The 25,261-nt window shown below is 39.7% G+C and overlaps 1 protein-coding gene across 1 annotated transcript in view; it reads right to left on the bottom strand.

Annotated features, from left to right (window-relative positions):
• Window positions 1-4,130: 4,130 nt before the first annotated feature.
• Window positions 4,131-25,261, bottom strand: part of ABCC3 (ATP binding cassette subfamily C member 3) — a 79,265-nt gene continuing 58,134 nt past the window's right edge. The window contains exons 18-31 of the mRNA XM_083353917.1: window positions 23,041-23,208; window positions 21,311-21,494; window positions 20,069-20,174; window positions 19,817-19,961; window positions 17,878-18,085; window positions 16,890-17,200; window positions 15,650-15,849; window positions 15,415-15,541; window positions 12,387-12,488; window positions 10,670-10,816; window positions 9,168-9,326; window positions 7,574-7,740; window positions 6,002-6,196; window positions 4,131-4,534 (exon numbers count right to left, since the gene is read on the bottom strand). Of these exons, the coding sequence (XP_083210043.1) occupies window positions 4,426-4,534; window positions 6,002-6,196; window positions 7,574-7,740; window positions 9,168-9,326; window positions 10,670-10,816; window positions 12,387-12,488; window positions 15,415-15,541; window positions 15,650-15,849; window positions 16,890-17,200; window positions 17,878-18,085; window positions 19,817-19,961; window positions 20,069-20,174; window positions 21,311-21,494; window positions 23,041-23,208 (2,328 nt within the window). The 3' untranslated portion in view covers window positions 4,131-4,425. The remainder of the gene's footprint in view (window positions 4,535-6,001; window positions 6,197-7,573; window positions 7,741-9,167; window positions 9,327-10,669; window positions 10,817-12,386; window positions 12,489-15,414; window positions 15,542-15,649; window positions 15,850-16,889; window positions 17,201-17,877; window positions 18,086-19,816; window positions 19,962-20,068; window positions 20,175-21,310; window positions 21,495-23,040; window positions 23,209-25,261) is intronic.

Genomic DNA, 25,261 nt, shown 5'->3' with positions numbered 1-25,261 from the left:
TTGCCCAAGCCAAGACCCCAGGACAGGGGAGGTGGGGTGGCAGTGATCATCCGGGAGTCTCTTAGTCTTCAGGAGCCTTGCTCCCCAAGTTTCTGGCTGTGAGACACTGTACCTGAAGCTGGGTTCACAAAATCAGTTGCGATTGTTGCTACTGTACCAGCCTCCCTGTTGCGTAGCAACCTCCCTGCTTGATGCTGCTGGCGATGGAGTACCCTAGACTTATGGTCCTAGAGAACTTTAATCTGCTTTCCCTGGTTTTGGTCTCGGAAGCGGCCCAGGAGTTTATGACTCCCATGGCAGCCATGGCCCTATCCCAGATCATCTCAGTTCCGACTCGGTCCTAACAGCCACGTGGCGGATATGATTTTCATGTTGGAGCAATGGCAGTATCACCTGGTGGGGAGGCCTGTTGGTTTCCCCCTTGTCATGGTCAGGTCATGCCTTGGTGTCCCCGAGATTCTCTTACGCTACCCTCCCTCTACAGGGAGGCTGGATCCATTCAAGTGGTCTTCCCCCAGTGACTGATGGATCTGATGGGAACTTTGCTGCACAGTCCTGCCGAAGCTCTGGTAATGTTCTGGAATCAAAGGGTGGCTGAGGCTTTAAACAGGATCGTGCCTGTGCACATTCTTTTAACCCTTCACTCCCACCCCTCCCTCTGTTTCACGGAGGAGCTGCAGGTTTTGAAAAGGATTAAAAGATGTCTAGAACGCTGCTGGAGGAAGACAAGGGATGACTGTGACTACTACTTATAGCTGCCATTAAGGCCTATCTCATGGCAGTAAAAGTGGTGAAACGTTTCCCCACTCTTACGGCATCTTCAGAGCAATGCCTGATGGCCCTGTTCAAGATCACCCAGTCCCTCCCGGGCCAGGGGGGCTCGGATATTCATTTTAAGGGTCACACACCTGACAGACAGATTTGCTTGAATTCATTCCCAGATAGAACCCATGCATTGTGCTAGATGCTTGGAAAGTAGTTATCTTGGAGCAGTTCAGTGATGAAGTGGACAGGCTCCTCGATGCTGTCAGTGCAACTACCTGTCAATTAGATCCTTCTACGTCTTGGGAGGTGAAAGCCTCCAGGATGCTGACTGTCAGGTGGTTTCAGGCAGTGATTAATTCTTCACTGCAGGAGGGGACATTCCAGGGTCCATTTAAGGAGGTCCTGGTTTGCCCCCTCCTAAAAATAAAAAATCATCTCTTGGTCCAACCCGCCTGGACAATTCTCATCCAGTTTCCAGTCTTCCCTCTTTAGGGAAGATGGAATAGAAAGTGGTTGCTTGGTAGCTTCAGAGGATCCTGGATGAAATTGATTATCTGGACCCCTTCCCATCAAGATTATGGGACAGAATTATGGGACAGAAACAACACTGGTCACACCTGATGGGGTCCAGGAGAAGAGTCTTTTCTGCCATACTCTTGCCCTATGGAACATTGTACCTCCTGAGGTGAGATCCACCCCCACCCTTTTAACCTTCTGTAAGGGCCTGAAGATGCTCTGCTAATTGGCCTGGAGCTCCAAGTGGGGCGGGAACCATTCTGGGTGTGGCTATTGGATTAGGAAAGACCCCTACTTCTTCCTGTGTATTTCATATTCCTCTCCTCCCCATCTTTTAATAGTATTTATTTTTGTTGTTATTTATTGTTTTATTATTTTAATATATACTAGTTTTAATGTTTGTAAGCCACCCAGAGTAATTTCCGGACAAGATAGGTGGCACAGAAATTTAATAAATAAATAATAAAAAGTTCTGGAATGATCTGGATTTCTACATGCTTCAGAAAGTAGCCTGATTGAAAGAGATCCATATTTAACTCTGGAATAGATTGTAATTTAAACACTTAACAGGGTCCTTGTTTCTCCTAGGAACTGGAGTTTGCAGCTCCAGAGAGAAAACCAATTGATTTATGACAATCAGTGACAGCCACCAAAGGTGCATAGCTGAAGCATCCTTCAGTTTGTGTTTGCCTAGAGCAGTGTTGTTGCAAAGTTACAGCTTCTCATTAAGTGTTCCTGAGTCTTGATTCAATAAAGATGTTCTCTTCAGATATTTTGTCAGCTTAAATATCCATCTACCTAAGTTAGAACCTAATACACTGACCCATTAAAAACCAATTGAATTTAGAGCCCCCACCATTCTGTTAAAACACAATATATTTTACATCAGTGGAATAATTGATGGCAATAGATCCATTTTGTCATATAGCCTAAATTTAGGAGATTAAGCCATATTCTATCACTATGATTGCAAGGATTTAGACCTACTAAATCACAGATAAATGAAAGGATACGACTGCCATTGATCAAGTTTGCCTAGGGCAGGAGTAGGCAACCTTGGTTTTTTTATGACTCGTGGACTTCAACTCCCAGAATTCCTGAGCCAACTATGCTGGCTCAGGAATTCTGGGAGTTGAAGTGCACGAGTCATAAAACAGCCAAGGTTGCCTACCCCTGTCCTAGGGCATATAAGGGCTGAAAAGCTAGTTTTATCCCACCCCTTCTGTTGCTATTTAAAAGGCCTAGGACTTAATCCTTGAAGGTGTAAAAGACATAGGTGCCCAATTAAAATCAGAGTTCATTAAGGGCTGCAATTTGAAGTCTGGGAAGAAAAATCTACTGTTTCAGATAAAAGATTCAAGTTACAAATTTTAACATGTTTTAGGAAGTAATGGAAAGCGAGAGGCCACAACCAGCACAGAATCAGTGTGCTTAAGAATGCTCTTATTATGTGTTGAAAAGTATTGGAAATATATTAGGTTTCTCATTTATAAGCAGATATCAACATACATTTAGAATGTTGTTGAAGAGTCATTGTTTGAGTAAATACAGTACAATTGCTGACATCTTTCTATGCACTCTGAGAAATATTTTTATATTGTGTAACTTCTGCAATTTATAACAGATGATTTTAATAGCTTTGCTAACCAAATGTATTAATTTATTGAGTAATTCTTTTTTGACATCACTGGATATAAGGGAATAAGGACTTCCTGCATTGTTACATAAATAACCTGGTTAAAATAAAGAATTGTCTACATGCTATAGGTTTAATATTATTTTTTTGGGTTGTATCCTTTTTATAGTTAATAAAATGTTATTGCCCATAAAATGAGTGATTTGCTTTTTTATCTTAAATGTTGATTGGAATAATTGTGTGCTACTTTTGTTGTGGAAGATTAACAATCCCAGCTAAGAGTTAAGTTTGAATTAACATTTTTACCTTAAAAAATTCATTATTGTTTGCCATGCCATGAAAACCAGTTCATCAAATGCACAGCTTTTTGATTGATGTTAACTTCATAAAGAAATTTATAAAGAAACAGAAAGAGAGTTGCAGTGGTTATTAATTAGAAGTTCCAGCTGATTAAATAATTGTGCCCCAGCTGTGATCTGACATCAAGAAATTAAGTATTTTTTCAAGTGCCACCTTTAAAATACATGTCCACCAGAAATGGGAACTATTTCCTTTAAAACAAACCCTTGCATGTACAGCTTTCCAAAGGAACTACATGTCTACGGTGTCTCATCCAGTGCAGGATAGAAATTCTGAAATCTCTACTAAAGGTAATGCATCTTGCTGGATTGGAAGATTTTTTTCAGGAATTTCTTCTATTAGAAATACATAAGATGGACTCTCCCAGAAATTGTAGAAATATCTTTGGGGGAAATAAATTGTATTCAGCCTAGGAGCAATCATTACCATGGTACAGTTTGTTAGGCAGCCAAATTTTACTGATCATGACAAGTAAACGAGGTTAATGGGTGAGTGGCAAACAACTAGGAAATCTAAAACTAAGGCTAGATGGGGAAATTTAAAAAGGTATTCCAAAATATGCAATGGCAAACTGTCCTATAGCTGTATTAATTGTACAGATGTGACCACAAATCACCTATGTCAATCATTTATGTTTGTTAGGCTGTGAAGTTGTAGGTGTGAGGAAGGTTTTATTAGGTGAATTGTAAATAATATATATATATATATATATATATGTATATATATATATATATATATATATATATATATATATATATATATATATATATATATATATTAAAATTACCTTTCTTTGATTTTTTTCCCCATTTAACAAAAACCTAACCCAAATAGGAAGACTTTAGTATTTCTATATCATCAAATGTAATTTATTAGAAATGAAATGAGTACAGATATGCATACATACTTGTATCCAAGTACTTAAGATGTTTGTCAATTAAAAAATATTTCAGTATTTAGAAAATACATTTAAAAATAGAAAATGACATTTTCTGTTTCTCAATCCCATGAAACAGTTTTGCTTCTCTACTGCTAAATCTGATAGAGAGGCCTGCTCTGAAAAGCACAGTTCATTCAAGATGCTATTTTGGAGTGAATATAACACAGCCCAATAATTATTCCTTTGATGGAACAGAGTAGCTCTGCTGTCATGCCAATCCAGCATCTTTAGCCATACTATAAAAAATCCCTCTGGATGAAATAAGACTTGAAGGAGAGTCAAATTCTGCAATTCTTCCTCTGTCCAGAACTAGGACTCTGCAAAGCAAACAAACAAAGAAAAAAAATTGATTGCTGAAGAGAGTTGATTGCCATAAAACCATTCCTTTCCTAATTGTGGAATCTAATAGAATCCTTTTCAGTTCTACAAAGGCCCTGAAACATTATTGCTGAACCACATGAACAAAAAAATAACATGAGAAAGGAAAAGCTAAATGTGCAAAATAACAGAGTCCGGTTTAGTACAAATGTACCGGATACATCATAGGGAAAAAAAGTTGGTGATAATTATTCCAGCATTTCTTGTTCCTACTGGATGATTACAAATCACCTGCTTTTTGATGAAGATGGCAGTGGACATGATCCAACTGATCCAACATCGATAACCAGCTGGCTTTAAAGGTTTGTTCCCAAAGAGGAACAAGCCTCATTGTAAGTTGCAACCTGTGCTGCAGCTTGCCAAAAAAGCCAACACAGTCCTAGGTTGCATTAATAGAGGGACATAATCAAGATCATATGAAGTGTTAGGACCGCTTTATAATGCCTTGATGGCCACACTTTGAATATTGCATCCAGTTTGGTCACCACAGTATAGAAAAGATGTTGAGACTTTAGAAAGAGTGCAGAGAAGACCAACAAAGATAATTAGGGACTGAAAGCTAAAACATGAAGAATCGTTGCTGGAATTGGGTATGTCTAGTCTAACGAAGAGAAGGGTGAGGGGTAACATGATACCAGTCTTCCAGTATCTCAGGGGTTGCCACAAAAAAGCGGGAGTCAACCTATTCTCCAAAGCACCTGAAAGCAGAACAAGAAGCAACGTTTGGAAACTAACCAAGGAGAGAAGCAACCGAGAACTAAGGAGAAATTTCCTGACAGTTAGAACAATTAATCAGTGGAACAATCTGCCTCCCGAAGTTGTGAATGCTCCAATGCCGGATATTTTTTTAAGAAGGGATTGGACAACCATTTGTCTGAAATGGTACAGGGTTTCCTGCTTGAGCAGGAGGTTGGACTAGATGATCTACAAGGTCCCTTCCAACTCTGTTATTCTGTTGTTCCTTACCCATCTGATAATGGTATTAATTAAAAGGATGGATTCATTTTTTTCTTGTTTCGAAGAGGACAGGGATATATCAGAACCCAGAGTCCAACAAACACTTTTTACACCACTTAACAGTTGGAGGTAATGTGGAAAACATTTAACTGTCTTTTAAGTTATAAATGGTGAATCTAGGAAGACTCCCAAACTCTGTAGCACACTGATCCCTTATCTCAACTTTGACAGCCTGCCCAGGAGGTTATCATGTCTATCTGCCCAAGTAGGGAGACTGATGGGCAGCAGTCGGCCGGACACTAACCAAATCCCCAACGTATCGCAATTGCCCAACACAAGGTACACACTTTCAAGAGTGGTACTCAACCCAGAGAGGAAGCCTGTTAAAAAAAGCAACTCCCTCTCCCCGACTCTCAAATTAGCATTACGTATTGGTCATACTTAACTACCTGGTGTAATCCATAATTGTATTCAGTCTATGAGCAATCGTTAGCACAGTAGAGTCTTCAAACTGCGTTCTTATTGTCGTCTGAATGAGATCATCTGTCTCAAGATCAATTGCTGCTGTGGCTTCATCCAGAACAAGTATTCTTGTTTTACGAAGGAGTGCTCTTGCCAAGCAAACAAGCTGCCTTTGGCCAACGCTGGAAAAAGTAAGTGAAAGTTTTGTTTTAATCAATGAGCGTGTGAAGGATGCGGCTTTAAGAAAACCTAATGCTGTGCCAAAGAACGATTCAGGGCAGAAACAATTATTAAGCAGTAGTGTCTGGCTGTTGATAACGGTATATCCCATAGAAACTCTTGAAAAAGAGGAAAAATACAGTTCCGTAAAAAAAAAAACACTTTGCCCTTAACATTTTCTGTAGTGGAAACAAGCCGCTAAACAAATGTGAGATTGTGATAAACTGTTTCATTTCCTCTCCACCTTGCCTGTACCATGTTCTGGTTATGATTAGCATCAAGACCTGTATCATGTATATAAAACAGTACTTCAACGAAGTGCAGTGTCTATCATGAAAACAGCTCCATGGGGCCACAGACATTTCTTATGTGCATTCAAGGAGAGCAACATAAAAGAAGTCTTCCAATAATTTATAGAGACAGGCAAAGAGGAGGACTAAATACAAACAGTCCCAGCCCTGCGGTATATTCTAATGTTATATTTTATGCCAGCTTGCATATAGTATTTCCCTCAATTGATTTATTATGTGCACCCATGAAGTTGGTTCTGACTCTTAGCAATTGCATTAGATTTTCTCCAGGAGGATCTGTTTCCTAGCTGGGTCTTTCAGGTTTTCCAACAGTGCACCCATCTTGCTGCAATAGAGTCATTCATCTTGCTGCTGATCTTCTTCTTCTTTTCTTTAGTATTCTGTCCAGGCGTCCTGGCCTGTCTATAGGTTTTGCATGAGGACAATGAGATGTTCTGTAACTCCTATTTTGCAAAGCACATTCCAGAGCTTGACAGTATTGAAGACCTTTCTATTAAACAATGAATATTCTCTTAAACAAAACAAAGTAATTCAATAGTGTAAAATGTCGAGAGACCCAAGAGGAAACAGCCTGTATGGAAAGACTGATAAAATGGGATGGCTGGGGAAAAATGAAAATTATGAAATGGCTGGGGAAAGAAGAAAGGAAACTGGGAGAGAATCAGATTGGGGAAAGACAGTAGAAAAGATTGGGATGAAAAAATAGAAATAACTAATTGACTAGATAGGTTATTTCTGGTTCAAGCTGACAGCTATTTTAAACTATTGCCCGGGATAGAAGTGAGAAGTATTCCCAGATACTGTAAGAATAGATAGACAGTATTCATGTGCATGCACACACATACACAGTTTGCAACAAAGGGTAGGGCAGGAGATGATGGGATCTTAACATAAAAATCTAATGAGAACTGAGCATAGACAGTGAATTGCTAGGGGAAAGGAGATACGAAGGCAATTCGTATATTTCAACCTTTTTCTTGAAATGTCTCCTTGTTATATTTATGTCTTCCAAATTAGAACTGTAATTACCTCAGATTTTCTCCTCCTTCTGAACATTCATAATCTAGCATAGCAGGCTGACTGCTGACAAACCTCTTCAGATGGGACAGTTCAAGAGCTTTCCATATTTCTTCCTCAGAATATTTATTAAATGGATCCAGATTCATTCGGAGTGTTCCAGAAAAAAGAACAGGGTCCTTAAGAAAATGATCAGACTGGATTTAGAATGCACGTCTAAAGAAATATGAGTTACCTACCCATACAGAAATATATATTAGAGTATTTCTGAAGTAAATTCTAACTCGAGAAGACATTAAAACAAGTTTGAGTGTATAATCTGCACTCTTTGAGATTGAGCAGCCATACCAGTATGCCCAATCTGGATTAAATTGTAAGGCAGTAAGCACTGGGAGAAGATAGTCCCTTAGATAACCCAGCCCCAAACCATGAATAGAGTAGAAAAAAGCTGGAAGGGACCTTGGAGGTCTTCTAGTCCAGCCCCCTGCTCGAGCAGGAGAACCTATACCATTTCAGAGAAGTGATTGTCTAGTCCAGGGGTATCAAACTTGCAATGTCACGTGATGCAATGGGGTGAGTGCATTTTTGCCATGATGCATCCGGCCCATGGGCCGGCAGTTTGACACCCCTGGTCTAGTCTCTTCTCAAAAATCTCCAGTAATGGAGCCCCCACGATAACCAGCACCTTCAATTATACCTGGAGAAACAAAGGCATTTATTTATTAAATTTATATGCTATGCATCTCCCCGATTAGGTGTCTCTGTGGCAGTGGCGTAGCGTGGGTTGTCAGCACCTGGGGCAAGGCAAGTAATTTGCGCCCCCTAACTCGCTATCTCTCCGCACCGCACCGCACGCCTGGCACCCCCCCTCCACAGTGGGTGGCGACCCAGCGGCTCGGATCGGATTCGCACAGCCAGCACTGCAGTGAGAGAGAGTGAGTGAGCCAGGCAGGGGCAGAGAGCTGCGAGTGCGAGCGCCCCCCAGATGTTGCACCCAGTGCGGCCGGGGCCCCCTGCACCCCCCACGCTACGCCACTGCTCTGTGGAGCTCTTGGAGCAGTGGTGTTACATAGGCTGAATATCTGGTAATATTTATTATCCATGCAGCCATGTTGTTATATTGTTTGTTTTGCTGTTTTATATTTGTTTTAATTGTTTGTAAGCAGAACAGAGTCATATGTATGAGATAGGTAGCTATATAAATTTTAATAATAAAGCTTCAGATTGCAGAAACAACTATTTTCCGGCACACGGAATGATACAACTCTGCTATTCACCAGAATCTTATGAGATAGAAAACTTTGAGGTAAAAAAAGAAAAGAAATAGGAAATCTTGCTTTTAGGCATCTTTAAAATTCCTTTCAAAGTAAGTGGACAAAATACATTGATTATACATACAAAGATCATCTCATTTAAATTACAGTGTTTGGTTCCCAACTTACATTTGTCCTGGGACACAAGACAATAATTCTAACACAAAAATCTGCAACTGTTACTGTTTGGCTATACATTTGCAATCCAAAGTCTACTGGAGTTGGGGAGCCAATAAATATAAACAAAGCAATAATCCCCACTAGAATGATTTAATATATAAAAGTAGGCTTACTTGGGGAATTATAGTCAGCTTGGATCGCAAGTCATGAAGGCCAATATCTGCAATTTTCAACCCATCAATGGTAATCTCTCCCTTTGTGGCTTCCAGTATCCTGAAGAGGCAGAGGGTCATTGAGGATTTGCCAGCTCCAGTTCGTCCGACAATCCCAACCTAATTCAGTTTTGAAGAATCAGCAATGGTTAAAATGATTGTTCCACATGTCACACATTAGCACAGGAAATGTTTTATGACATTTTGTATTATGTCATAAACTGCTTCATGACAAAGATTATGTCATAAATTGTTTTATAAAATTATCCAAATTTCAATTTCACTGGAGAAATGGGTCACAGATTTTGTATGCATTCTGTAAGTTGGCCTATTTGGTTCGAAAAGGAGTATTTTGGTTTTCCCCTGTACTGTGTGTGTATATATGTATATGTATGTATGGTATGCATGAGTGTGTGTGTATATATATGTGTGTGTGTGTGCACGTATACAGTATATAGGTATATGTATGTGTATACACACACACACACGTACACAGACATACACACACAAAGCTTTTCTAAACTTCCTTTAATGAAGCTTATCTCATTGATGCTGAAGCATGGTGAAGGTTCTGCTGACAGGATAAGTGTCAGATCCCCAAAGAAAATGTATTCTATGCATATATCCATTTGCTATTTTCTGCAGCTTTTCTTTGTGTCCTGTCATTCTGTTGGGAGCGGGGAGCTTTGGGGAATGCTTTGCACCGTCTGCTAAGATGCCCTTCCCCTCTTCCTTATCTAAGAGATGGTTTGTGCTTGGAGCCAGAAGAAATCCAAAGTGAGAAAGACCTTGAGGAGCCCTGCTGAAAAGACCGGTTACCAAAACACCAGGCCACCTGTGGATTGGCTGGGATTCAAATGAACACTGACACCATTGGGGGGAGAAATATTGAATGCTGCTTTTAATATACTGCTTGACGGGTTTTCCTCTCGGATCTCGCCTTGATTCCCTACTGTCACTAGCCCCTAATAAAAAATTCTTTTGAGACAACGCCTATTTCAAGAGTTCTGCTTTCTTGGGTGGCTTAGCTGAGGTAGGTCCTTACAATAAGTTATTGGTCATTTCTCCTGTTAAATGTGGATGCCAAAATTTTGAAATAGGTTTTGGGCAAATATAGACAATCTTTTTTATTTATTGGATAAAAACATTCTAATTTATACTGTGGCCAGATTTTTCCACATGAAATTACTTTCTTACCTATCAAAGTATCTCACGGAACTCATGAAGGTTGCCCTTTATATCCTCTTATAAATTTGATAACGGAACTGTGGTCTGTTTTATCAGAAAATTGAAGAACTTTTGGATATAAATGCAGCTAGGGCTGAACATAAAATATTTACTATATGATGATCAGTATATGTGTCATTGATAATTATGAATGTTCTATTTCTTCTATCAGCTAAAGAAAACCAAAGTCTTTATTGTTGATTCACTGCAGTAAAGTGGCTATGTTAGAAACATACCTTTTCTCCACCTTTTACACTCAGGCTGAGGTCTTTCAACACCAAATCCAAACCTTTCCTATACCTGACAGAATACTTTGTAAAGACCACTTCTCCCTGGGTGGGCCAGTCTTCTGGAGGTCTTTTATCCTCAATGATCCAGGGAGCCTGAACATGGAAGGAATGTTATAGAATACTGTGTTAGCACTGGAACCCTACTTTCAACTCTGAAGGAATATATTGTATTTAAAGCTCCATGATTAGTATTCAGTCTTCCACTAAATATTAACAGCAAGTGGCTTGTTTAATGAACCATTTAAAATGGGGGCCTTCAAACTTGGCCCTTTTATGACTTATGGACTTCAACTCCCAGAATTCCTCAGTCAGGCATGCAGGCTGAGGAATTCTGGGAGTTGAAGTCCACAAGTCATAAAAGGGCCAAGTCTGAAGACCCCTGATTTAAAAGGAGAGCTAGTTGGTAGGGTGGTAAGGTATTGGATTAGGTTTCATGTTCACCCTTATTTATGGAATGCCTTGGTGACTCTGGAACTCTTTTTCAGCCTCTTCTTCCCAAGGTTGTTGGGAAATAGGTTGGTTTATTTAGTTGAAGTCTAAGACCTAAGACCAATCATTGAAATTATATAAAATACAATAAATATATACACATGCACACACATGGAGAGTGCATGAGAGGCCTGAAACAATTAGCATATGAAGAGGGCACCAGATGGGTTTTATAAGCCATAGCAACTGATAATATTTTTTGAAACCTTTTGGATATCTGAAAATCAATCACAAAAGAGGATAATGGTCCCCTCACAGTTATAAAAGGAACTAAGCTTTCTAACAATTAGTAATATAATGTTCATTTGCCACTGTGTATACAATTGCATTTTAGTAATACATGTGATACAGTTTAAACCTCTGTATCAGAGTATAAACTTTTGCGATGCATGTAAGGGAGGCCAGTATATCTGCCTGTTGATTGTGGGGATAAAATGAAGATGTAAAGTGCCATCAGCTCTAAGAGGAAAGGCCAGCTGTAAATTTAATGAATCAATACATAAACAAATAGAGAAACCTTTCTTGAATACAAAGCATTTTGTACACAATATCATTAAGGATAAGACTCGCAATTATTAATCTTCTTTGGAATAACAAAGCTCCTAGCAACTTAGCACAACCAATGGCAAAGAATACTGGGAATTATAGTTCAACAACATTCATGGAGATGGCAAACTTGCATGTTACTTACTATATTCAATAATATAGTAACAATGAATGACACTGAATAACAATGACAGTACTAATCTTTATCAAGGAAAACATTGCTATATACTGTTGTATCTTTCATTGTTACAACTTGATGAAAGCAAAAACTACACTAGTTATGACGCAGGCTGACACCACTGTATATTAGTATGGAATAGTCTATAGGACAAATGCTCTTCCTTAGTGTAGGAGCAATCTGTGTTTTAAAAATATTTAATGTATTTTCCACTGCTGTGTTATTTCTGAAATGGAAAGAAAACTGGATAACAGTTGCTTAATGGGACTTCATTCTAGTATACAACCTAGAGTCTTATCTAGTTATTTTGGGTCCAAAGTAGACTATGATGAGTTCAGTCCGAGAAGCCTGTAATATGTAGCACTGAATTAATCCAAGTCAATAGAGGAATTATATATTTACATTACTGCTTGCTTTTTGAGAAGTAATTTCCCCCACTGAGGAACTCACCTCAGTTTCATTTTCAGAGTATTCTTTCACTCTTTCTACAGCCACAATGTTGCTTTCCAGATCAGATGTCATTCGTACTATCCAGTTCAGAGACATTGTCACCTACACAAAGATTAAAAAGGTATTACCTGTGTCAGAAGGTAATCATGGCTATAAAAAGTAACCAGGTAGCTACCATTGGCAGAGATACTTCTAAAATACTATTAAGCAGTATTTTTCCATAGCATATCTTTAAAAGATAAGGCCAGAAATCCAGATGTTATACGGTGATCAACATCCCCAATACCTATATCAGTGATGGTGAACTTTTTACAGACTGAGTGCCCAAACTGCAGCCCAAAACCCACTTATGTATCGTCAGGTGCCAGGGGCGTGGCCCATTGGGTGGGTGTGGCCAATTGGGTGGGCATGGCTGCAGTGGTAACGGCAGACTGGGTGGGACTAAAAAGTTCAAACAATCAATTCCAAATTTGCGAGATCTCTTTTTTTCCTGCAAGAAGTTGAAATTGATTGATTGATTGAACCTTTTTTTTTTGCACACGGCGCCGGAGGCCTAAAGTGAAAAAGTTTTATAAAACCCAGCTGAAGGCCTAGGACTGGGGCAAAGGCGCACATGCCCACAGAGAGGGCTCTGCGTGCCACCTGTGGCACATGTGCCATAGCTTCGCCACCACGGACCTATATCTATCTTCTTTGTAGAGAAACGGGATTCTCTGCTTGAAAAGGTCCCACTGATATCAACATTATCTGTAGGGAGGGCAGTATTACGAGAGGACAAAAGCTGAAACTTTACATTGGAAGACCAAGTAACTTCCAGATATATGACAGCCAAACTGAGAATGGGTAATCCTTAGGAGCTTTTTCCCAGGTTTCCATATGAGGTACTTATAATACTAATATTGAAAGATTGAGAACTGGTATCTGAGTTTGCATTTTTTTTCTGTGTGTCTGTTTTGAACTTGCGTGGTACCCTGGCTCAAGTGCAGAATAATAATGAAAACTAAATAAGAAAATAGGGATGGAAACTTTCTCTAAACCACAGTATCTTTACTACTGTATCTTTAATTATACTGAAAACTGCCAAAGGCATGTATTATTTCTCACATTTCATTTAAAAATAGGTAAGGCTAGAATTAATTGCTTTGCCAATCTGAATGTGTCACCTTATTGTTACCTGGGATAGAGATTCAATCGATGTGCTTCCTCTTGCCATAATCTCAACTTTAATAGCTTTTAAAGCTGGGAGGCCCAATTCAAATCCTTTGATCTTCCCAGATATTGTAAGTCCCAAATTTCACACGCAATTTCACTACTGCAGATTGACGTTTCTGAATGCACTTTGTCAGTGCTGTGCACATTTTAAAGCCCAATCTTTGGCTTTTCAATTTCGGGGCCACATAATCCACCCTGCTCTTAGTCAAACAGATGACTTCTCCTCTCTCCCCCCACCCCCTTCATACTGAAAGTGAAGTTAAATCCCTGACAGATTGTGCAGTCTGATAGCCTTCGTAATATGTTGTTGTTAACTAAAGGCCTTTTGTTAGAAAAGATATGGAAGCAAACAGTAAATCTAAACATGGTTTCTCCTTAAATACAAGCAGAACACAACCTTAGACAGGCCCAATGAAAGGAAAACTCATAGATGTTATATGCACATTTTGTTACAATGTAGAAAAATTCACTTTTTTCTTTTTCTTTTTCTTTCTTTCTTTATATAAGGTGATACTAATAGCAGTGTTGAAGCCAGGGAAGTTGTAACATGTCCACTTTTGTTTTTAATTGTATATTCAATAAAATTTGTAGAAAGAAAGAAAGAAAGAAAGAAAGAAAGAAAGAAAGAAAGAAAGAAAGAAAGAAAGAAAGAAAGAAAGAAAGAAAGAAAGAAGGAAGGAAGGAAGGAAGGAAGGAAGGAAGGAAGGAAGGAAGGAAGGAAGGAAGGAAGGAAGGAGGGAGGGAGGGAGGGAGGAAAAGGGCCCCCTGTGTATTCTGATTTATTTACCACCACTGGTTGCCACCTTGGACTGCAGCAATCACTGTCACTTTCTACTATTTGATCTTGCCCTACTGTGTGAAGCCCACACAGCTGGGCAGGATCAAATAAACAAGAACAACCCAGAGTCTAGGAAGGTGTACTTAATGCTAGTGTGGGCTAAATGTGGAATCTTGCAAAGTCAAAGAGGGAGTCCCCAATTTCATTTACTCAACTAAACTCTCTTTGATGATTGTACAATGTTTTTTCCTCTGGGTTTCTTTCCATCTGGACCAAGTTGTTCTTTATAAGATAAGCTGTCAAATGACTCACTCATTATCTGATGTCTGATCTGCCTTCCCTTCTTTTCCCAGCCTCCTCACAATATCTCACACTGCAATTGCTTCTAATATTGCCATTGGCTGTACCTTCCCAGAAGCAACTCAACCTTGATTTGAATCTAGATCACAAGGAAGCAGCTACTTCTTCTTTATGATTATCTCTTCTGTTGGACCAAGCTATTCAGACTGAGGCTGGACAGAGAGTCTGATTTCTAAGCCCAGAAAACATGGTTAGCAACAAAGCTGATGCAAGAATGCATTTTCAAACAATGGCACAGTAAGAACTACAATTGTGACTACATGTTCAAAATGGGACAACATGTCTAGAAGATGGCATCCACATGGAGAACTCCCTCCATTAGATGCACAGTTACTTGGCACCTTTTTTTAAATGTCTCTTGGGTGCCAAGCAAACACTTTATTTTCCCAAATGTTCAATCTTTGGTTAACATGCTGCTCATGTACATGATACAGTCATACTCACTTGGCATCCACTGTCCTGCTCATTACTGCCTCCTAAATCAGCCCAGCCCTAGACATAAGAGGCAACCCACTGCAGTTCATTCTTACATTCTTACTTTGCCACAAAAAAAGTGGAGAGTGGGAGAGGGAGAGATGCTGTAGCAATATGCAATTAAAACCAGAATGCCAAATGAAAAGGTCATAATGTAATGAGGTTTCACTTCCACTTTTAATATAAGCAATCTATTATACACACCTGAAGTGCATAAGATACAGAAAGTCCAACCAGGCCAGCACTCAAATTGTTTTTACTTAGTACGGCAAAAAGAGCTGCAAAGAATACCACACAGTTTCCCACAAATTCAACTCTAACTCCCAGCCACCTAGTAAATAAGAAAGCATTTTTAGTACACAACACACACTTCATTTGGAACTATTTGTCTTTTCAAATGAGAGCCTGACATTAGAAACAACTTTAAAAACAACTTTACCTGTTGGCTACAATTCCAGGATAGTAACTTTTCTGATTGTTATCCACCTTTGTGTCACTGCTGTAAACAAAAGACTTCCCTCTTTTGAATGCTCGGATGACGCTGGCTCCTGTGACCGTTTCCGAAAAGTGCGAATATATGGGGGATCTGCTAATGGATTCCAGTCGCTTTAATTGACGAGAGGTAGCTACATAGAACCGCTGCCATTGCCGGTTCAAAAGCATTATGTAAAAAAAGAACAACACAAAACCTCTTAAAGCATTTTACATATTTGATCTCAGCTTTCAAGACTATCACATCATAGATAACCAGTACAGTTCCCAAATGAGAAAGGCCTTGAAAAAAGAGGTTGTATCCAATTCTTTGGGATTTCTCTCACTAAATCTTGGGAAAGTCTATGAGATATCAGAATCAATAGTAAAGATTTTTCTGAGCTGTGCCATTTTAGGCTTCAGGTGATGTTTACATGCTTGAAAGCTCTAAGTACAAAAATGTATTGCAGACTGAAAAGCAACTTCTGAGGAAAAGCTAGATTTTGAGGGTATATTTTCTGGAAGAGTTTCAGATACAGATTTCGCCATCACTCCTCCCCATCCCAGTATATTAGCTGCATCCATGTCACAGTAAGGACAGCAATTCTGAACACAGGTCTTCCAATTATGGAATGCAGGAGGCAGGGAAAGAAGTCTTAGCTTATTACGATAAGATTCTTTTCCCACTGTTCATGTAAAATCCCCGTGCCAAAATAGTGCTAAGGTGATCTATGCCAGTGGAGATTACATTTATCTTCCATTTTTCTGCTGTATTGTTATTTTTTTTAATGTTAGCAACTGCTTTGACTTTGATGATGTTTAATGTTTTTTTTAAAATTTTTATTATTTTGGTTTCTGCCGATAAGCGTTTTCTACTGTTGCTGGAGCAGCTTATAAACAAAGGGCAGGCTATAATTATTTTAAGAAAGATCACAATAGCTATTTGGAGTTGCACAAAAATACTTAGAATAGGGCAGTAAGTAAATGACTGTGAATAAGTTATTCAGCCTTGTAAACTGAGATTCCTCTCAGAGCTGGCTTCGGTGTTTCAAAGAAACTGAACCCAGCAAAGTATACATCTATGTAAATATGTAACAGATTAATTCTTTCAAACTGAAAGAGTGCATTAACTGCCCAGCGTTCTGCTACTTCAAAAATGATCATGCAAATAGCGAGGTAACAAAAGGAAAAAAAATGACGTGAATTACCTGTGCAAAATAATACAAAATGGCTAAAGGTATTATAACCACAGCAAATAGCGGAGTGCTTGCTATGATCACAATCATTGTTGATACAGAGTTAAAGAAGGTTCCAAGAAACATCAATATTGTTGGCGGTATCACTTCATCAATCACATAGATGTCCTTAGAAAAGCGGTTAATGATTCGGCCTGTTGGAGTTGTGTCATAGAAAGACTGTGGTGTGTGAAGCTTATTTTCTAGCAGCGATGCGTGCAGAATACGGGCTGCCTTGATGCCACCGATGGCTAGGGAAAAGGAGGAGATCAGAACAAACAGCCCTGTTGCAAAAGAGGAGACATAAGAAGGAGATTTTGATCACACTGTATCCTAGAATCCTTGGACATTCTGTTTTAGGCCACTTTGCTACACTGCTGTTCTGTCTTCTTTGGGAAGGGTCCTTGGTGTTCTCTGAGCTTGCTTGTTTTCTTGCAGACGTTTCATTACCCAAACTGGACAACATCAGCGCTGACGATGTTATCCAGTTTGATTAATGAAACGTCTGCAAGAAAACAAGCGTGCTCAGAGAGCACCAAGGACCCCTCGTGTCAACCCTGAGTTACAAATATTCTCCTTTCTTAGTGTCTTCTTTGGTTTTTGCAATCACAGTATCTTCTCTCTTATTATTTATTATTATTACTACAGTGGTGTCAGGAGCACTGAAGTGCTTCTGGGTTGAAAGCATTGAATGGTGACATCACCATTGCTTGGGGTAAAGCAAGGATACAAAAGGCCTGCAGATCAAAACCCAGTGCTGCCATAATACAATAAAAGGATTGCTGTAGCATAACTCTTCAGTATTTTGTTCACTGTCTGTTCAAGGATCTTTTGAGTAGGTATTAAAGAATGCCAGAAACCACAGTTATCACTATTTTAAAATATTATTATCCACACCCTTATAATCAAGAATTTGAGTAATTGCCCTGTATAGACGGGCAGAAACACGTAACACAATTACCTTGCAAGATACCGAGGGCAGCATAGACTCCAATTCGCCTGTTCACATTCTGTTGAGTCCCATTTATCACCGGATCATTGGTCCACTCACTGAGCCATACATTGGCCCCAACTGCAGCACCATTTTGACAGGAATACAGGAAGCATATCAACAAAGAAATAAGAGGACCAACAGCCTTCATGTATTGCCAGAAAACAATAAATTTGACCTGTAAATTGAGGGAAACAAAGTAGATTTACATAGATGCAAACCTCTTACAATAATATTGTTGTTGTTAGCTGCAAAGTCGTGTCCGACCCATCGCGACCCTATGGACAACGTTCCTCCAGGCCTTCCTGTCCTCTACTATCTTCTGGAGTCCATTTAAGCTCACGCCTACTGCTTCAGTGACTCCATCCAGCCACCTCATTCTCTGTCGTTCCTTTCTTCTATTGCCCTCAATCTTTCCCAGCATTAGGCTCTTCTCCAGTGAGTCCTTCCTTCTCATTAGGTGGCCAAAGTATTTGAGTTTTAGCTTCAGGATCTGGCCTTCTAAAGAGCAGTCAGGGTTGATCTCCTCTAGGACTGACCGGTTTGATCTTCTTGCAGTCCAAGGGACTCGCAGGAGTCTTCTCCAGCACCATAGCGCAAAGGCCTCAATTCTTTGGCGCTCGGCCTTTCTTATGGCCCAACTTTCATATTCATACATTGCAACTGGGAAGACCATAGCCTTGACTATACGCACTTTTGTTGACATGGTGATGTCTCTGCTTTTTAGTGTGCTGTCTAGATTTGTCATGGCTTTCCTCCCAAGGAGCAAGCGTCTTTTAATTTCTAATATTAGCAACTCGCTAAGAAGAATTGGAAAACTGGAAATTGGAATATTTTACATGCAGACCATTCCGGGGGAAAAAATGGCTGAAATAAAGGAAATTCCAGAATAGAAGTACCACATTAAGGATGTGCTCCATGCAAAATTTGGTCAGGAAAATACTTTTTTCCCCCCTTACAAATCTAGACAATGTAAGCTTCCATTACATTCTATAGAATTACCAAATGAAAGCATTAAAGGGATTTTCTGTACCTGTGTTCCATTATCAAGAGCAATGACAAACGCTCCAGCATATCCCATTTTCAAACTGGCTCAAGCAGCTTTTTAAATTCAGCAGTAGTATAATATAATGTTAAAGCAAAATCTAGCCTAATGTCTCAGAATATGTGTGAACTCTGCTATGAATCCAATTTCCAGGATACGCTTAAAGAACCTGCAACCACGCCTTGATTCTCCATTTGTAACTGCTGTTCACATAAGTAATATTTGGATCACTTTTGGGGATAGGATCATCAAAAGCACATTTATTCCCTGTCCCACCCCAAAAAACATCCCTCATCTTATGCTGATGATAGCAAGAAGGGCATCACACTATGCATGTGTTCTAAAAATTAAAAAAATCCCCCCCAACCTAGTATGCTTAAACTCCCTAAACTCCAATCGGTAGTACTACTAGGATACTAGGGATTATAGTCTAACATATGCAAGGCATGCTAGATTGGCAAAAGCTGAATTATTCCTTTTTTCTCATCATAAAACAGCTGTGGGCGACCTACAACCCTAAATTCTCTGGATCACTTTTATAGCCGGCAGAATCTCTTTGAACACTAATTCTGAAAAATCAGGTAGGGAGGTGGTAGTTTCTGTCATCTTGGCAACAAAACATGAACATTGTGGTAGAGAGCTTTAAAAAGTTTATTAAAAAAATCCCACCAAAAATTTGGCCAAATTTTTTTTACATCATTGCCCTCCCCACAAAAGACTGTCGAGCTTTGTCTTAAAAGAGTAAGTTTCAAGGTCCCCTTCTAAGTTGCTAAACCTCTCCGATAGCTATTCTAGATCCCACATAGTTAATTATACAGTAACTCTACAACAAAAAAGAATTAATGTTTAGCAAAGGTTCCTTACTGTGCCAGTTTCAGCAGTTTCTGCCAGGATGAGTTTCTCAGAAGTGACTTTTACAGGAGGCTCCATGGGCTTTTTGTCACACACCTTTCGTTTGGTAGACTTTTTGGTAGATAATTCACCATCTGAAGATAATACACTGAGTTGCCTGGTTTTTTTATAGGAAAAAAAACCCAGAAAGATCCATTACTTTGAAGTACAGGTGCTTGATTTCAGTGGTCAGCATAGTGGCTTAAAAAGCAATTCCAGGTTTACCTTAGGAACTGTTTGCGGACTTCATTTGTCACCGGTTCACTATCTGCCAGATCTGTGTGGTTGCTGAGAGTATCTTCAGCGAGAAGGACCTCTTCATCCTCCATTACTACAGAGGGACAAATATTTAATCATTTGGGTTTTCTAAAAGAATATCTTCTAGAAAGTCTGAGTTCATTGCTTTCTAAGTCACAAAAAACAAGAAGCAATAACAAAACTCAACTACAGGTAGTCCTTGACTTACGACCACAATGGAGCCCAATATTTCTCTTGCTAAGTGAGACAGTTGTTAAGTGAATTTTGCTTCATTTTACAACCTTTCTTGGCACAGTTGGTAAGTGAATGACTGTAGGTTGTTTTTTTTAATTCCATTTATATCCCGCCCTTCTCCGAAGACTCAGGGTGGCTTACAAGCTTAGCAGTAGCCTTCATTCTATGTATATGCCTGCTTATTAGGGCTTTCACACACACCCCAAGCGGCATTATTACAAAGTCAGCTTAATTGCCCCCGACAATCTGGGTCCTCATTTTACCTACCTCAGAAGGATGGAAGGCTGAGTCAACCTTGAGCCTGGTGGGATGCGAACCTGCACTAATTGCAGGCAGCTGGTGTTACTTAAGGAGGCATTAGCCCACTGCTCCACCAAGGCTCAAGTTAAGTTAGTAACACGGTTGTTAAGTGAATCTGCCTTCCCCATTGACTTTGCTTGTGAGAAGGTTGCAAAAGTTGATCACATGACTCCGGGACACTGCAACCATCATAAATATGAGTCTATGATATGATACTGGCTCTGTCACATTTGAGTGAGCACATACTAAATGAAAGCAAGAAGCCACTGACTCTGAGATCTATGGCTGGACTCTAGAACAATTATTTCTGAAGTAACCAGAGAAGAATATATCCAATGGAAGAACTGAAACTTCCTATGTTTATCTTATTTATTTTAAACATTGATAAATTGGTGGGACTGTCTACTCTAGATCAAAATACAAGTGTTTAAGCCTGCTCAGTTTTAAACATTTCTTAAACGTTTTGTCACTATTCCTTTCTCTTTGTCAATGCACATTCTAATGTTTCTCAAATTAAAACACACACACATAAAGACATAGGGAGAGAGAGAGAGAGAGAGAGAGAGAGAGAGAGAGAGAGAGAGAGAGAGAGAGAGAGAGATTCTTGCATAATCTAACAGACTGAGCAAGTCAGAAGAAAAACAACCATAACAGCAACAATAAAAGTATTATCACTTGTTGGCTCATCTTCTTCTATGTCTTCATCAGGTGCATAATTGCGGAGGAATTCTGCAAAAGACCTATTTTGTTGCAAAAGCTCTTGATAGGATCCCATTTCAGAGATTCTACCATCCACCACAACTACAATGTAGTCCACCTGAGGCAAAAAATGAATGCCATGGGTCACCAAAATTCGAGTCTGAAAATAAAAATAGTGCAGTGGTCAGGAGTGCTATCTTGCTTTAAGAATTAAAGCATTCTAAAAACTCAATTATGATAATTACAATTAAGAAAAGCTTGACTACATCTTGTGAAATGAACACTACTACAAACTCCAAGATATGAATTGCATGTCACATATTACCAGTAGGCCTCACAATAAATAGTGGCATAGACATTTTTTAATAAGTTTTTTATGCCAATAGTGGCATAGACATCTTGTCAATCTGACTTTCAAGCATCATTTAGAAGTGACAGTAACTAGAGAGAGAAGATACAAGTAGTCCTTGACTTATGACCACAAATGAGCCCAAAATTTATGTTGCCAAGTCAGACATTTGTTAAGTGAGTTTTGCCCCCATTTTATGACCTTTCTTGCCACAGTGGTTAAGTGCATCACTGTAATAGTTAATAACTAGGTTGTTAAGTGAATCTGTCTTCCCCACTGACTTTGCTTGTCAAAAGGTCCCAAAAGCTGATCACGTAACTCCAGGACAGGGAAACCATTATAAATATGAACCAATTGCCAAGCATCTCAGTTGTGAACATGGGACTATGGGGATGCTGCAAGGGTCATAACTGTGAAAAAAGGTTATAAGTCACTTTTTTCAATGCCATTGTTGTAACTTTGAACAGTCACTAAATGAACTATTTTAAGTCGTGGACTACCTGTACAGAGGAAGAATATGTTCTTTCTTTTATAAACTGCTGTTTTTTTAAAAAATAAAATAATCAGAAAGAAAGGAATCCTAAGCAAAGAAAACACCACATATACGGTAGATGAAAACTAGGCACAATCAAGATAACATTGAAAGGAAAAATCATATTTCAAGACAGGTGTAGTGAATTTGCAGCCCTCCAGATGGTGCTGAACGACAACCTGCAGCAATCCTAGCCAACATGATGGTTGGTGAGGAATGATGGGAGTAGTGATTCAGCAATATCTGTGGGTTTCTTCTTCCTGCCCAAAGATGGAAGGAAAATCTTCCAGAAAAATATCAAAGGTCAACCAACAGTAATTGAGGACTAGTGAAATGTAAAGATTAGAGCCTTGGGCCAGGAGGTAGGAAATCCAGGGTCCAAATCAACCTTCAAATATAGAAGTTCATTGGGCGACTTTGAGCCAGCCACTATCTTTTAGTCCAGTGACAAAAGGGTTGTTGTTCTGAATGTAAAATCTGAGGAGAGACTATGCCACCTTGCACGTCAAGAAAAAAGTATGATGTAAATAAAATTATTTAATGATTCAAGAAAAACAGGACTGGAATTCTAGGATGGAATGGATGAGCAGTACTGGACTACAAGCTCCACTCTTTTTGCATAGCTTATAGCTGTACCAAGAATAGCCATCCGTGAACTGGAATCATTGCAGTCCATGGCATCACATAGGCACCACAGAGAAGGTTTGACTCATTAGACTTTTCAAGACATTTTTTCCAAGACTTTTAGGACCAGCCATGAGAATCTCTCTTTCAGAGATGATATGTGTCTATAAATATGCATATTTTAGATCTCTTTGGGCTCACCTTTCCTTTAAGTGTTCCTTCGGGTCCAATTACATTGTCAAAGATATGTTTTGCCACATGAGAATCTACTGCTGAAAGAGGGTCATCTAACAAATAAACGTCAGCATTGCTGAACACAGCACGGGCAAGGCTCACTCGTTGCCTCTGGCCACCTGAAAGATTGATGCCCTGTGTGGTGAAAAGAGGAGAAAGGAGAAAAAAATATATATCATGCCTTTCAAATGCAACAGGCAACGACGGTGTCAGTTCTACCGAAACCCACCATGTCTGCATGGAGAGCTCAAACATTTGAAAGCTAAGGTGCAATTCAGATTCCTTTGACCTGGAAAGACAAGAATCTTTGGTGCCTACTGGCTGGTTGCTCCCAAAGATAGTATCCAATTGATTCAAAAAAATATGGAAAGGAAGACCTGGATGGGTTCTAGATCAGGGCTTTTCAACCTTTTCACCCATTGTACCACTTTTAGGATATGGCAATATCTATGTACCACCAGTCGCCTAGCAAGCTGTCAAAAACATGATGACCAAAAAAAAAAAAGAAAGGAAAAAAAGTGAGTACAGGTAGTGCTCGACTTACAACAGCTCGCTTAGTGACTGTTTACAATGGCACTGAAAAAAGTGTTACAATGGCACTGAAAAAAGTGCCCCCCAAGCCACAGCCAAGCAAGACACCTGCCTGCCCGCCTGGCGGCGCTCTTCCTCCTGTCTGAGGTTTTCATTGTTGTGAGCATTTCTGTTGAGGATTGGCAGCGGGGGTGGGGTGGGGATGTTTCGTTTTTATTTTTCCCCCCCTCTGCTGGGTGGTTGCAGCAGGTTTTGGTCACTTCGCATGACCCTGGGACACTGTGACTGTCATAAATATGAATCAGTTGCCAAGCATCTGAATGTAAATCACAAGAACCTGGAGATGCTGCAACATTCCAGCTGATCGGCGCTTCTTCTGGGCTCAGAAGCACCAGGATCAGCGCCGAGCTCCAGCTGGAGTCTGGTGCTGATCCTGGCACTTCCGCTGAGCCCTGACAGCCCTGCAGCTCCAGCCATCTCTCGCTCAGGCTTGTGTGGTGCTGCCACCAGTTCAGCTCATTCCCCTCCCCCCGCTACTTTTCTAGGATAGTCACGTACCACTTGCCAGGGGCCAATGTACCACAGGTGGTACCCGTACCACTGGTTGAAAAGCCCTGTTCTAGATCACCTACAGTAATTCACCCTTCTGCTCAATGCAGGAATCCACTATTATAGCATCTCTGAGGGATGGCCATCCAGCTTCTGCTTACATACTGCCAGAAAACGAGAGCCCAGTAGGGAGGGAGTCTGTTCCATTGTTGCTTCACTTCACTACACCTAGATTGATGTGCAGCTTCAGCCTCGTCACAGACTTTCTGCTAGTTGGCTAGTGGTCTAATAAAAATAGGGAAGTTATAGTGGTCACTAGTTGCAAGACAAAAAACCCAAAGCAGTATGGTCTTGTGGCTCACAGGGCAATGGGGGAATGACCAAGATAAATGATTCCTTCTTTTTAAGAGACGACACCTCTGGATGATGCATTTCAAAAAGGAGACTTAAAAAAGTACAGAAAAGGCAACCTATATGATCAGGAGCTAGCTGAGGAAAGGCTGAATTGCAGGAAAATGGATCACCATAAAGCTGCTGGAAAGTTATGAAGCCAGAACTTTTTTCCTCTGTATTTCCCTAATTAATCCACTGAGGTTGCATGATGGGAATTCTCTGCTATAAGATCTGGTACCGATATTGCCAAATCAGCTTGAATGACTTTCAAAGGAGTCCACTTGAATAACTTTCAAAGATTAGACAAATTTGTGGAAGGTAAAGCTAAAATACCCTTTATTACTCTACTGCAATATTATAATTGGAAATTTTATATATTTCCTAACAATCTGCCATAAATAAATAAATGAAATGACGGTCCCTGTACTGCCTTAGACCATTAATTAATGTGTCCAAGAGAGACTTGCTGAATCCATGTTGGACTTGTGGCTTCTCCAAGGCATCAGAAAAGTAGTATGGAAAATGGATCCTGGACTGGGTCAGTTTTTGCTCTAATACAGTCTCAGGGCCTCTTCTTCCATGAGAAAATAAAAGAGCTTTAAAAAATGCTGAGGAATTAAGACCACTCTTCCATTTCAGGACCTTTCTTATCTTCTTAGACTAGTAATAAGAAAATAGCATCTGAATCAATCAATCAACCATTCATGCATGCATG

Source organism: Vipera ursinii (assembly GCF_947247035.1).
Source record: "Vipera ursinii genome assembly, chromosome: 2".
Classification (NCBI taxonomy): Eukaryota; Metazoa; Chordata; class Lepidosauria; order Squamata; family Viperidae; genus Vipera; species Vipera ursinii.
Note: the sequence above shows the minus strand (reverse complement) of the source record. Positions and strands in the feature narration are given on the sequence as shown.